This window comes from Hibiscus syriacus, unplaced genomic scaffold, assembly GCF_006381635.1.
Source record: "Hibiscus syriacus cultivar Baekdansim isolate YM2019G1 unplaced genomic scaffold, ASM638163v2 tig00110344_pilon, whole genome shotgun sequence".
In the NCBI taxonomy this organism is placed as follows: domain Eukaryota; kingdom Viridiplantae; phylum Streptophyta; class Magnoliopsida; order Malvales; family Malvaceae; genus Hibiscus; species Hibiscus syriacus.
In genome coordinates this window covers 194,060-209,519 of record NW_024062695.1, presented here as the reverse complement: position 1 = coordinate 209,519, position 15,460 = coordinate 194,060, and the positions used below count along the sequence as shown (strand labels likewise).

Here is a 15,460-nt window from a genome sequence, read left to right as displayed (position 1 = left end):
GTTCAAAATAAGAGAATATAAAGAGTAGTCTCAGTAATAAAGAGAATGTTGTTTTTCTTAGGTAACTCGGGTTTAAATAGTTTTATCTACAAATTTACATGAATTTATCCATATTTGAAATCGAATACAAATATTATGTTATAATCCATTTTTCTTTTCATTTTTTAGTTACTCTCGTCTTCGCTCTTCACATTTTAAGATATGTATTACCCCTCAATTAGTTAACAAATGACTGACATACATGTGTACATGTATTTATCATTGGATATGCTTGAATTAGCATTAGCAATGGAGGATTAGATTAAGTTCATGCATACATCATCCTCCACTTACATAATCCTATAGGCATGCCTGCTGCTTTAATGGAGTCTGAGTGTATTTATAAGATTACATGTTTATGATGTTATTTCATTGGAAAAGCTTTTTGAAGCACTTGTAATCATGCAAATTTCAAGTGATTTGATATATGATAATGTCTCTTTTAACTTGGAATTAATGATTTGCACAAGGGTTTTAGAGGAATATAGGTGTCAATCGTGTCTTTGATCATCCATTTCATCTAGTTGAAGATAAGCATTGAACACATACAACAAAGTTAATCATAGATACTAGATTCAGCACATTGTACAAGAATAAACAAATCCAACAACTTCCAACAAAACACATATATCGACAAAGAAGCGGATACCCATCGAGTATCGAGATGAATATGCCGGGGAACCGATGTTTATAGCTTTGTCGATGTTGATGTTTTTGACGAAGATAGAGGTTTGCAAAGAAAAACACAATATATGAAGGAAGATGGAGGTCGAAATATCGGTTTGATGGTATTAGAGGTTGAAGATGAAGTTGAACAGAGTCCAGTATGAACCAAGAACACAAATTACAACCATCTCAAACAAAACTCAGTATCAAGCTGAACTACAAGACTCTTGAGTATTTCGTACTTCAAAAATTGATCCAAGCGTTTTCAATCCTTTGGCTCGTAAAACCTGAACTTCCTTAGGTACATCAGGGTCTTCAAGTACCTGGATAAAAAAGAGATCTATAGCAAAAGATACCAAAATTTGCAATGATTTTTGGTATGAATCACTTGGATAAAGTTAAGGAAGAAGATTGTTTTCTACTCACTGCTAAGCAAACATTAGATAAGGTTGTTTCAATATCAACTACATTGATCTTCCAAAGGGATTGAAGCATGGCGTCCTTTCTATCTTCAAAGGTTTTCATCAAGTTTTCTTCTGATTGTTCTCCTTGTGTCGCTTTCTTCAGCTCTTCTTGTATCTGGATTAAATTAACAGCACCTACAAAAAGGAGATATACGTGAACGTACTTGACTCGTTTTCGTTCGGAAAATTAGAAGTCCGATAACAGACACAGGCCTTGAATGCCATCAAAACAAGATCTATGACCATTAAATTGCAGAACATTGTACCTGAGGCTGCAATTACTTGTGATATCATACGGTGACCTTTATCGCGCACCCATTCGGTAAAAAAGGGTACCATCATATACGTTTCTTTGCCGAGTTCGCTCGCACCTTTCCTCGTGTAAACATATCCTATAGTCTGTAGCATTTGCTCACCAAATGCTGGAAGTGTGGAGAAAACACAAGTTAATGGAAATAGTTAATATGTAATGGTAGTAAGTAACAAGCTTACCAGCTTTCAAAAGTCTCTGTGCTTCGGAATTTGCCCAATCAATGAACTCGGTGGCATAACCATCAACGTACGGCTGGATCCTGGTTTTCAGAGTTTTGATAAGCCTTTCTTCCCTTTCTTTCTGCAATGTCTGCAGGGGAATAGGGATACAAGTGTAACTTGAAAAACCAACACATGTAGAGGAAACAATGAAACTCAATGAAAGGGTTTTACCGCAAGCATTTCCTTAAGCCTTTGCAAGCGAGCTTCCCTGTCTAGTGAAGTATCTTCAAGTTCAACAGATGCCAAAGTAGCCATTTGCAGTTGTCCAACATATTCATCGAAGTATTCGCTTCCGAAAGCCATCCCGAACACGGCTGCAGGATCCATCATGGAGCCTCTGTCGCCGAAAAGAAGATGAGGTAACGTTGAAGGAACAAATAAGGATCGATCTAATTTTTTAATATAAGAATGTAACTTTGAAAATCACAATCAAAGGATATAAACTTACTGTTGGAGTCCTGCCTTTCCATGTTTGTCATATAGTTCCCGTTTTGAAGGATCACTTAGAACCTGGTACGCCTCAGAGAGTTCCTTCAAGCATATATAATCAAACGCCGAAGATAATTACCATTACATTGTTGATAAATAAAACAATAAATCGAACCAAAAATTAAAATATTATGTCACGGTGAACCACTGTCTTAGAAACAATATAACGATTGCTTACATGAAATTTCTCGTCAGCTTTTGGATCCCCGGGGTTTTTATCGGGGTGAACTTGCCTAGCCTGAAACACCCCACGTAAACGAATCATGCAAATAATAATTCAGAACATTTTCATTGCCCAGTTCGGATTTTCGACAAACACTTGGAGGGCAACTTTTACATCCACGAAAAATCCAGATTCTAAAATCATGGACGAATCTTTTATGGGGGGAAAACCCAGAAACGTAAACATGATGAGGATTCAAATGAAAAACTTACTTTTCGGTAATAAGCCTTCTTGACTTCAGCAGCGGATGCATCAACATTGACACCCAATACATCGTAATATGAGGTATCCTTCATCTTTGTTATAATATTATCTTGGCACTGCTTTCAACATTATAACTTAAAATTAAAAAAAATACAACAAGATTAATATTAATAACAATAATAATATCATAATTTAAATCAAGAATGGAACTTGCGTGTTGAGGAGTGTGAGATGAGGAGAACAAAGAATTGATTGATGATTTGTAAGGAAATGGAAGATGACTAAATTTCCTGTCATCGGTGATCGGATATAAAATGAAATACAGACATAATGTGAAATCTAAAGACAAATATAAATCCAAGATTTACGTGAGTGGAGATGTCTGGGTGTTCATCGGCTATCCCATGCTGTCGGAAACTTCATTGCTTCGTGTGTCCGTGTTGTAATGGACGGATAAACAACGGAAAATCCCTCTGTACCAAAATCTTGAGGAACGTTATAGTTAAAGAAATACTATAAAATTATTTTCGGCAATATGTAAAATTATTTATTGCATTATCAGATATGTTGTCTTCTAATTTTAAAGGTATAAATGTAGATGAATGATACATCATTCACAGTATTAATTAATTTTTAAAATAAAAGATAAAATATTCACCTCAATTTACCAAATAATAATTTTGACGTATTAAAATTTATGATTTTGTTAAAAAATATCGCAAACTATTCTTTATGATTTTTTTTGGCATCCTAATTCCAAGATTTCACCTTGATTAATCCGAATCGATTCAGATTACACACCTGACTCTAGTAGGTGAGTCTCCCAGTTAGAGATGGTAAACGGGTGGGGCATGTGTGGATACCCTTCCTCCATCCCTATACGCATCTAATATTTTCGTATCCACCACCTATTTATAATCCACGATGGGTAAATTTTTTAAATCCACACCCGCCCACGCAGGTACATTCTCAAATTCATCCTGACACTCACTATCCAATTTGATACCCACCACCCATCCCGTACCCGTCTGTACCTGTCTATATCCATCTTACAAAATACATAAGCAACAAAACATAAAATAAACTCGTTCATTAAAAATCATAATAAAATAAAACTAAGATTATTTGAGTTAAGGATTAACATATATTTTAAAATAAACTAAAATCTTAATAAATAAAAAAACATAATAAAAGATATAATTAAAGTCTAGAAACATAAATGACAAACACATGATATTTTTGCTCTTTAGCACAACATTATCAAATTTTAGGCAATATTTTGCACATCGATTACTCCAGTATTACAATCATCATTCTTTATGTCCTCCATTGAGAGCGTTTCAATTTAAATTCACCAGTACCTACATAAATTTAATAAAAGGTAAACTAATATAAGTTAGTAACTAAACTTTAATAAGATAATTAAGCACAATTTCACATATTAACATAGATTAAAAAATAATTTACCTTTAATATCATCCCAAAGTAAATTCTGAGTACACATTAATTCTTCAATCGTCTTCGGAAGTAGTTGACTACGATAAGGACCAATCAGTCTTCCACCCATGCTAAATGTAATGGGACAATGGAGACAAGAATGCTCAAAATATCATTTGCTATTTGTTGATAAGTGAATAACTATTTCCATTTGTTTTCCTTCAATTAAGAATACCAAATCATCAACAAGCGGTATGTTGGCAGTTTCCAAGTACTTGTCTAAATCATATTTTCTGAAATTTCATCATTATTGGAACACTCTAGACCAGTACGACACACAATCGACTGATTAGGATGTTACACGGAACCACCGAAATAACTGACCAACTTTTTCTTATTTTCTTTTACCATAAAATGGCTATTTTAAAAATCCACTCTTAAGAAAACATCCATAAAAATAAAATATAATAAAACTTTACACTGAAGGGCTCCCAAAATCAAAATAATACAGAACAACTTCATTAAATCTATTATTCAATTGGACAAAAATATTTACGAATATACATGCCCTTTAAAAAAATTTAAGACGTACTCTAATCTGCCCTGACCTGGACCTCAGTCACTCTACTGCTCCACCTAATATGCGTAAGGAAACAAATTCCAAACGCTGAGCTAACTAGTTCAGTGTCACACTAACAACTAAATCATACTAATTGTATATCACTAAAATACTCAAGCTATCAAGTTTACTGCTCTGTTTTACTGTAGTGAGTATGCTTATATACTCTCTATCTACTCTATGGTAGACATCATGGAGCGGCTGAGGGGTTGCATCTAGGAGCTCGCACACCCCTGTAGTCTACCAAGGATATGGCCCCCGAAATCTCTACATCAGACACTGTTGAACTATGTTTCGATATAACAATTTAAGGCAAAATGGTTTTTGGACTTGAATTGAATTTACAAAATTTATTTGGACTTAATTGAATGTATTCAAAATTTACAAAAATAATTCAAAGTTCTTTTAAATTAAAATTGAGCACAAAAATGTTTTTATGAATAGTAATTTACTATTTGAACAGTAATTTACTATTTGAACAGTAAATCACTGTTTGACACAGTAACCCGAGGCTCAAAAATTCCAGTATGTAAAAGGGGAACCGATTCCCCCCAAGGGGGTACCGATTCCCTCACTGTTCATCAGCCCAACGGTCATAATATTTGAATATTATGAAGGGGTATCGATTCCCTATGAAGGGGTACCGATTCCCCCCATTCTGAGCAGCCTGTTTTTGCAGAAAAATCATTCCCAAACGGCTCCAAAACATCCCCAACGGCTAGATATGACTTCAAACACATTTCAAGCTATAAATACAAGCTAAGGACACTTGAAGAAGAAATAGAACAACTATCCAAGCAATCAAACACAAGAGAAGAATTTTTCATTCTTATTTCATCTTTCTCTTGTATATATTTTGTTCTTGTGAGCTCAATCTTGTAAACACCTACCTTAGAGAGGTTTTCTTGTTTACATTTCTTATCTTTTTGTAAAGGGGAAAGGTTCTAGCTTATCCCGTGTAAAAGCTAGGGAAAGGTTCTAGTTTAGCCCGGAACAACTAGGGAGTTTGTAAGGTTACTCTTTATCCTCAAAAGAAAGAACAAATTAGTGAATTTGTTGGAAAATCCTTGGTGAGGAGCTAAGGTAGTGGACGTAGACTTTGTTTGAGAAAGTCGAACCACTATAAATCGCTGTGCAATTCTCTATCTTTCAATCTCCTTACTCCCTAAACACAAAACCGTTCCGACCCCTCTTTGCAAATCGTTCCGGTTGTCGTTTCGAGATTCCGAAAATCCTAACAATTGGCATCAGAGCCTAACTCGTTAAGAAGGTTTAACAACCTTGAGATGATCCTAGAAGAAGCTCTACCAATTCCCGACACAACCGAGAAGATGGCTTCCACCTCCGGCTCGTTCCACATGGAAGACTCCCTACTAACGGACAAGCCTCCATACTTCAACGGAGACAACTATCATCATTGGAAGAAATTAATGAAGGTATTCATCCAATCCAATGATCTTGATGTATGGGAGATAATCGAGAATGGCTACTCTTCTCCAAAGAAGAAGGAGAAGAAGCGGAGTGACAAAGAACGGAAGAAAGCTCAACTTAATGCCAAGGCCATGCACATGTTGTTTTGTGCATTTGGTCCTGAAATCTATGAAGGAGTTTCTTCATGTTCAAGTGCCAAGGAGCTTTGGAATAAGCTCAAGGAAATCCATGGAAACAAGAAAGAAGAACCAACAAAGGTGGTGTCTCTAGTGGCTTATGAAGAGCCTGAGGTATCTTCTAACTCAAATGAATTTAATTCATATACATTTGATGAGTTACAAGATACTTTTAATAGGTTATATTCGGAGTTTGAGACCATGAACTCCAAATATAAGAAAATGATTTCAAAATTTAAAATTGAAAACGATTTTCTTTTGAAAACAAAAATAGATTTTGAAAGCCAAAATGAAATGTTGAAAAAGGATTTAGAGCTTTCAAAAATAAAAATTGATAGTTTTGAAAAACAAAATTTTGATTTAAAAGTTAAGCTTGAATGCTTAACAAAAGAAAAAGAAATCATTTTAAATAATTCATTTAGTTCAATAATGACAATATGCTCACATTGTCATTATCATGGTCATTTGGAACATACTTGTCCTTTGAAGAAAGGAAAACGTTTTAAAATTAGGCAAGTATGGGTTCCGAAAGGAACAAGGGGCATTGAAACTAACGTCCAAGGATCCAAAGCAATTTGGATACCAAAATCTACTTAAATGTCTCTTGTAGGTGTGTGGGAGCAATGGTGATGAGAGTGATGATATTCAAGATGCTCTAGCCACACATGAAAAAGGAATGGGTAACCTCTAAGCTTAATGCTTTTAATTTAGGTTATTTGGTTGCTCATTTGATTTTAAGCATGCATGAGTTTTGGTTTTAAATGATTATGCATCATTGTTTTAATCTCATGTATGTTGAAAAGATGATTATGATGAACATTTATTTTTGAGAATTTTTAGTTCATCATAATGAATTTTGGTCAAAATTGGTTTTAAATGCTAATGATATCTCTTTAGCAATTGATATCAAATTTCAAAATACTTTGATTTTATAAATTTTAATTTTTGGCCTAAATTTGAATGTTTATGCATGTGGTCTAAATGAAAATGATATCTCTCTAGCAATTGATATCAAATTTTTAAAATTGCATAACATTTTTGGAAAACTTTATGCAAATGCACTTAATTTTAGCAATTGGTATTAATATCAAATTTCAACAATTGGTATTGCATAAAGTATTTTAGACTTGGATATATTGAATTTCATGTGCTACAAACATGTTTGTTATTCTTTTTAGAAATTCAATATTTTGTTTAAGTGTCAAGATCTTAAAAGCTTAATTTTGTTTGGAATACATTTATTGAGGGGGAGCATTGATTTTTCAAATGATTTTTAAATGTAAAATTTACTACTTACTCTCCAAAGTTATTTTAAACTTCAAAGATCGAATTATTTTTTTATATAACAAAAAGGGGGAGAAGTTTAGTTTGAAAAATTCAATTTCTTAATGAAAAAGGGGGAGCTTAACATTTTCATATGTTTTCCAACAACTAGTATCTTTAAGGGGGAGTTTTTGCCAAAAACAATTTTTCAAATATTTTGTTATATCAAAAAGGGGGAGATTGTTGAACTATGTTTCGATATAACAATTTAAGGCAAAATGGTTTTTGGACTTGAATTGAATTTACAAAATTTATTTGGACTTAATTGAATGTATTCAAAATTTATAAAAATAATTCAAAGTTCTTTTAAATTAAAATTGAGCACAAAAATGTTTTTATGAATAGTAATTTACTATTTGAACAGTAAATCACTGTTCATCAGCCCAACGGTCATAATATTTGAATATTATGAAGGGGTATCGATTCCCTATGAAGGGGTACCGATTCCCCCCATTCTGAGCAGCCTATTTTTATAGAAAAATCATTCCCAAACGGCTCTAAAACATCCCCAACGGCTAGATATGACTTCAAATACATTTCAAGCTATAAATACAAGCTAAGGACACTTGAAGAAGAAATAGAACAACTATCCAAGCAATCAAACACAAGAGAAGAATTTTCATTCTTATTTCATCTTTCTCTTGTATATATTTTGTTCTTGTGAGCTCAATCTTGTAAACACCTACCTTAGAGAGGTTTTCTTGTTTACATTTCTTATCCTTTTGTAAAGGGGAAAGGTTCTAGCTTATCCCGTGTAAAAGCTAGGGAAAGGTTCTAGTTTAGCCCGGAACAACTAGGGAGTTTGTAAGGTTACTCTTTATCCTCAAAAGAAAGAACAAATTAGTGAATTTGTTGGAAAATCCTTGGTGAGGAGCTAAGGTAGTGGACGTAGACTTTGTTTGAGAAAGTCGAACCACTATAAATCGATGTACAATTCTCTATCTTTCAATCTCCTTACTCCCTAAACACAAAACCGTTCCGACCCCTCTTTGAAAATCGTTCCGGTTGTCGTTTCGAGCTTCCGAAAATCCTAACAGACACCATACCCTCAACTAACACATCCCTTGCGAGTGTCAGGCCTCTACCTAAGTTAGTCAGCTTAAAGTACCTTGTGTACTCCCTAAGGATATATCCGGATTGCATCTATACTTTCGAAACTGATAGCTTTTCTAAAGGAACTCAGGTATCCTGATTGTTTCCCAAAAATTCAAACAATGCTAGTCTTATTTGATCTTATTTTATTATCGTTTCTAATTTTGAATTAAACATTAATAATATTCTCACTTGTAGTCTTATTTGGGAGTAATTAAAAGCTTTTAGGAAACCTTAATGGCTTCTATAAATCCTCTTAAATTGATGCCCAGACTGAACCCTTGGTATCGATATTAGCCTTGCAGTATCTATACCCTCTCTTTAGTATCGATACCTTGCCCAACGTATTGATACCCTAGTGCTGAAAAGCTTTGAAACTAAAGGGGAAGAATCGATACTCTTAAGGGATTATTGATACTAGGACCTTGGGTATCGATACTCCCTTGATTACAGATACAAAAAGTAGTTACTAGAATCCTGGTCTTGATATCGAACATCCTGGTCTCGATACCAGATCCTCAGTATCGATACTCCTTGAAGGGGTATCAATATTTCTTCTTAAAACTCTTGATTTTTAGGCTTCTCTCAAGAACAATATCGATACTACTTCATGCAGTATGGATACAAACCCTAAATATACTATATTTAGACACGAATTGGCCTTCCAAACTCTCAAATTTCCATATTTTAAGGTTTTTCAAAGTGGTATTAAGTCTTATTTGATCTTAGGGGTCATAAATAAGCCTTAGGAACATACTAAAAATGTTAAACATTAAATCTACTATGGAATTCTACTTAGCATACTTAAATCTTAACTTTCTAACGTAAACTCATTTCTAATGATCTACAACTAGTATAAGAAAGTCGTTGTGAGTGTGTTATTTGGTTACCTTGGCTGCTAAAACCTCTCCAAACTAGGGGTCACCTTTTTCTTACCCCTTGCTTTAAATTTTCTCCTATCTCTTTCACTAAACCAAAGCAAAATAAGGAGATTACTAACTTGTTTAGATCTTAGAAAATAGGGTTAAAACACTTTAACAACCTAATTTTACTAAAATTAACTTGAATCCTTTGATCCCCTTAACTTTCATAAAATCTTATTTTCTAAAATCATGTTCAAAACTAAAGATTTAGGGCTCAAATTGAAGCTTGAGGGAAGGAGATTAATATTCTTACCTTGGTTGACTCAATTTAGACTTGGAACTCTTAAAGCTTGCTCATTTTTCTTGTTCTTGGGAGGAAATGAAGAGAGAAAATGAAGAAATTTAGGGAGCTTGGGTTTTCACGTGAAAAAATATTGGCTTAAGAGAGTTTTTATCCATTAAAACAAGATATGGGTAAATTACTAATTTGGTCCCTCTTTTTATTAACCCAAGTTAAAACCACCACTAACTATTAGCTCTTGGGCCAAACATAAGCCCAATATCATTATAAACTAGTCCAAACTGATCTAGGAAGTCTAATGGGCTTGATTTATGGGTCTCAGATTGAGTCAAACTACCGACCCAGGTTTCGGGGTATTATAAATGTCCCCCTCATAATAGGAAATTTCGTCCCTAAATTTTGACAAGGCATCTACGTCTAATCTCAACCACTAGAACAAGGGCTGGACACTGGTCGACTAGGGTGTAGTAACTAGAATAGGAAATAGAGTAAGGTTACCTAAATTCACATCAGTTGCATCATCATCCTCTTGGGCTCATATCGTAAATTATCGGGCCACGATTCTAGGATCCATACTAGCTACGAGCTGAACTGTACCCCTAATGGCCTGACCAAACGAACTCTCTCATCTCTAAAATCCTCTGCCCATATGAACTGTCGGAGCTGGCTGTTGGGTCAAAGCTGGAGCTATACTCTGAACTTCTGGGTATTCTCAGAGAATATGATATAGGGATCCATAATGGTAGCAACCCCTGGTTCCAAACTGACAAACTCTTGGGTGATTTCTACCACAGAGAGAACAAGTGGGATGAGAATGTGCTCTCGACAATCCCTCAGAACTATTCATCGATGCGATAAATAATGACCTCCTGCTCTGACTGGTCATACTCCCACATTCACTCTTGCTTTGTGATGGTCAGCTAGACTGGCCTGTCGAGACTCTCCCAAATTCTTGAGATTCTCTCGACCTCTTGGATGGCTAGGCTGTCTCTACTGACTCAACCACCTCTCTACCCTGACCTGAAGATGCACCTTCTTCCGTTGCTCTCTTTCACACAACTCTTTCTACTTCCTTTGCGTGAAAAACTAACTCAATAAAGACTCGTGGTGGATTACTGGCCAAGTGAGTGATGATGTCTAGTCGTAGACCCTCTTAAAACTTTCTACAGTGATGATACTCTGATAAAACCAACTCTGGGGCATATCTAATCATCCGGAAGAACTCTGCCTCATACTCGAATACTAATCTATTCCCTTGGGTTAATTGAGCAAATTGATCGTTCATCTCATCCTTATGGGCCTCTCAATATACTTCTATCGAAATTCCTCTAAGAATTGATCCCAGGTGAGTTGCCCAGGCTTTAAAGACATCTCCACAGTCTCTCACCAATTTATCATATCACCTTTCAGTAGGGAGATAACGCACTCCAACATTCACTCAGGAGAGAGATACAACTGACGAGGAATCCTAAGGGTTTCTCTTAACCAATGATCAGCTACTATTGGATCATCATCACTTGGGCTAAAAAACTCAGTGGTCTGGTACCTCTAGAGCCTCTCTAATGGGGTTTCCTGAGGTGCTACGACTGGAGGAACTGGCTGAACTGATGGAGCAATGGGCATCTGAGGAATAGCCCTCGCTATGCACTCTAATGTGGGGGTCTAATTTTTAAAGAACGCAGCATCATCAACTCATGTGTCTTCAGGCTCTCTATGTTAGGAGTATAAGACGAACTTATCTCTTGAATCCTTAGCCAAGGAAGCTCTACTATCGTCTCTACTCTCTTGACTATGGTTTGAGCTCTCATTCATATCTAAGATATGATATTAAGAGGAAAACGAGGAATTACTACTATTGCAGATACAGAAGTACGACATAAATCTTTAGGGGCATGTATACTCATACACTCTTTACCGACACTGACTCATACACTTTTTCTTACTTTATTTTACCATAAAATGACTATTTCAAAAAACTATTCTTAAGAAAACATCCATAAAAATAAAATATATTAAAGTTTTACACTGGGAACTCCCAAAATAAAGTATATACATATCAAAATAATACATACCAACTTCATTAAATCTACGACTCAACCAGAAAAATATTTACGAATATACATGCCCTATAAAAAATGTTGAGACATACTCTGATCTACCCTAGTCTAGACCTCTATCATTTTACTGCTCTACCTAATATGCGTAAGGAAACAAATTCCAAACGCTGAGCTAACTAGCTCAGTGTCACACTAACAACTAAATCATACTAACTGTATATCATTGAAAGGCTCAAGCTATCAAGTATATTGCTATGCTTTACTGTAGTGAGTATACTTGTATACTCACTCTCTACTCTAAGGCAGACATAATGGTGTGGTTGAGGCAATGCATCTCGAAGCTCACACACCTCTATAGTCTACAGATGATAAGGCCCCCGAAATCTCTACATTAGACACTATACCCTAGACTAACCCACCCCTTGCGAGTGTCATGTCTCGGCCAAAGTTAGTCAGCTTAAAGTGTCTTGCACACTCCCTAAGGATATATCTAGAATGCATCTATACTTTCGACATTGTTAGTTTTTCTAAAGGAACTCGGGTGTCCTGGTTGTTTCTCGAGCATTCAAACAAGGCTAGTCTTATTTGATCATACTTTATTCTCGTTTCTAAGTTTAAATTAAACATTAATATTATTATCACTTTTAGTATTATTTGGGAGTAATTATAAGCTTTTGGGAAACCTTACTTCTATAAATCCTCTTAAATTGATACCCAAACTGAACCCTTTGTATTGATACTAGCCTTGCAATATTGATACCTTCTCTTTAGTATCGATACATTGCCCAAAGTATCGATACTCTAGTGTTGAAATGTCTTGTAACTAAAGGGGAAATATCGACACTCTTAAAGGATTATCGATACTAGGACCTTGGGTATCGATACTCCCTTGAATACCGGTATAAAAAATGGCTACTGGAATCTCGATATCAATACCAAGCACCCTGGTCTCGATACCAGACCCTCAATGTCGATACTCCTTGAAGGGGTATCGATACTACTTCTTAAAACTCTTGAGTTTTAGGCTTCTCTCAAGAAAAGTATCGATATTGCTTCATGCAGTATCGATACAAACCCCAAATATACCCTATTTGGGCATGAATTGGCCTTCCAAACTCTCAAATTTCCCTACTTTAAGGTTTCCCAATGTGTTATTAAGTCTTATTTGATCTTAGGGGTCATAAATAAGGCTTAGAAACATACTAAAAACATTAAATATTAAATCTACCATGAAATTCTACTTAACATACTTAAATCTTAACTTTCTAACTTAAACTCATTTTTAATGATCTACAACTAGTATAAGAAAGTTGTGAGTGTGTTACATGGTTGTCTTCGCTGCTAAAAACCTCTCCAAATCATCTAGGGGTCACATTTTCTATAATCATTGCTTTAGAACTCTCTTCTATCTTTTTCACTAAACCAAAGCAAAATAAGGATATTACTAACTTGTTTAGAGCTTGGAAAATATGGTTAAAACACTCTAACAACCTAATTTTACTAAAACTAGCTTGGATCCTTTGATTCCCTTAACTTTCATAAAAACCCATTTTCTAAAACCATGTTCAAAACTAAAGATTTAGGGCTCAAATTGAAGCTTGAGGGAGGAGATTAATATTCTTACCTTGGTTGACTTAATCTAGACTTGGAACTCTTAAAGCTTGCTCTTTTTTCTTGAATGGGTAAATTGCTAATTTGGTTCATCTCCTTATTAACCTAACTTAAAACTACCACTAGACTTTAGCTCTTGGGCCAAATATAAGCCCAATACCCTTATAAACTAGTCCAAACTGATCTAGAATGTCTAATGGGCTCGATATACGGGTCTCGGTTTGACCCGAACTACCGGCCTAGGTTTCGGGGTATTACAATTATCTTGCTCTACATATTCAACAAACTCGTTCAACATTGTTCATTTCCTCTTGGAACTTAAAAAACCAATAGATTTGGTTTTGCTCTTGGTAGCTTGGTTCTTACCATTTCTATATCCATACTTATCCATCAGTTCACGTAGAAGACCTTCAATTCTATCAATTTTTTCTTGGATAATAAACTCACCATAAATTTTATCAAAATAGAAACGAATCAATTTCATCTTGAACTTATGATCAAGTATAATGGTCACTCCCATAAGACCATTAACATCAACTCAATACTTGTTGTACTTCTCAAACATTACTAGCACCATCTTTCTTATATAATCATAAGGTGATGAAAGCCAATTCGACATTGTTATTCTAAGCCCACAAATACATGGAAAATACTTTTTTTGTTGTGGGATATTTTGAGGCAGAAAATACAGGTGTCATATCATTAAACACTTTCAATAATTCATAAATTTTCTCCACTTTTCACAATCCTCATTGAGTGGTGGATTCTTAAACAAACTTTCACGGCCACTCAAGACAACAAATACCTCATTATATTTTAAAGAAACTATAAGCATGTCATAAGTTGAATTCCACCTATTCTTGCAGTCAAGTTGTAACTTTTTCGTATATTCAGGAACTACTTGCTTAGCTACTTGTTCAAATTCTTGATTTTTTTATCTGAAACAATCCAAAAGGTAACACTATCCATAATTCCATCAAGACCATTTTTTATCACATCACTCAATCCATCCTGAACTATCAAACTAAGTATGAGCACAACAGTGCATATGAAGAAAACATCCATACATCATAAGTGAAAGATAAGGAAACTCTTAGCACAAAATATCAATCATAGCATCATTAGTTGTGCAATTATCCACGGTTATAGAAGATAGTCTGATATCAATATTCCAATAGTGGATGCATTCTTTCAAATGTTCAGCAAGAACTTCAGCTGTGTGAGGTGCCGGGACATATAAAAACCTATCATATTAATGTGATATGCATGAACACATAAAATAAAGGAGAGTTGGTAATCGTTGTTACTTAGGAAATACGGGCTAACATCCGAGTTCCCCTAACAGCTTGGTTACTGAACTTGGTAATCGTTGTTACTTGGGGAAATTTATTAAATTAAAGCTTTTGGTTATATAGGTCCTCAGGCTTCATCTAGGCCCTCATTTTATATATATTAATGTACAATTGAATGTAATAATGTATAATATATATTTTATAGTTACTTACATGGTACTTTAGATATGTCGGACCTGGGTTTAGGCTGCTGTGGAATACTGTGAAGACATTTCTGGATCCCAAAACAACTTCAAAGATCCATGTAATTAAATACTTTTTTCTGCATTATTTTTGAAATTGAGTATATTTTTTTCTTTTTAATTTTCATTCCCTTTATTGGTTGGTGATTTGTAATTATTACATATATATGTAGCGTGTGCATTGACTTTAGGTTACTGGAAATAAGTACCAGAGCAAATTGCTTGAAATTATTGATTCCAGGTAAATGGGCTTTAGAACATCCATGACATGTTATATTGTTGTCTATCTTTGTTTTCCTCTATTTTGCAATGCAACTTTTGCCATTTTTCGCTTAGATTACTGATGTATATATTTTTATCAAACATTCTATTGCTGCCTCATTCTATCAAAAAGTTT

At 34.7% G+C, this 15,460-nt stretch overlaps 1 protein-coding gene across 1 annotated transcript; it reads right to left on the bottom strand.

The window, feature by feature from the left end:
* Positions 1-618: 618 nt before the first annotated feature.
* LOC120120667 (chaperone protein dnaJ 10-like) lies at positions 619-3,112 on the bottom strand. The gene is made up of 9 exons (XM_039140242.1): positions 2,988-3,112; positions 2,628-2,735; positions 2,371-2,430; positions 2,152-2,234; positions 1,875-2,040; positions 1,662-1,791; positions 1,436-1,591; positions 1,132-1,304; positions 619-1,028 (listed from the first exon to the last, which is right to left on the bottom strand). The coding sequence occupies exons 2-9, from the start codon at positions 2,709-2,711 to the stop codon at positions 912-914; spliced, it is 969 nt and encodes a 322-aa protein (XP_038996173.1). The 5' UTR covers positions 2,712-2,735; positions 2,988-3,112; the 3' UTR covers positions 619-911.
* Positions 3,113-15,460: the final 12,348 nt, after the last annotated feature.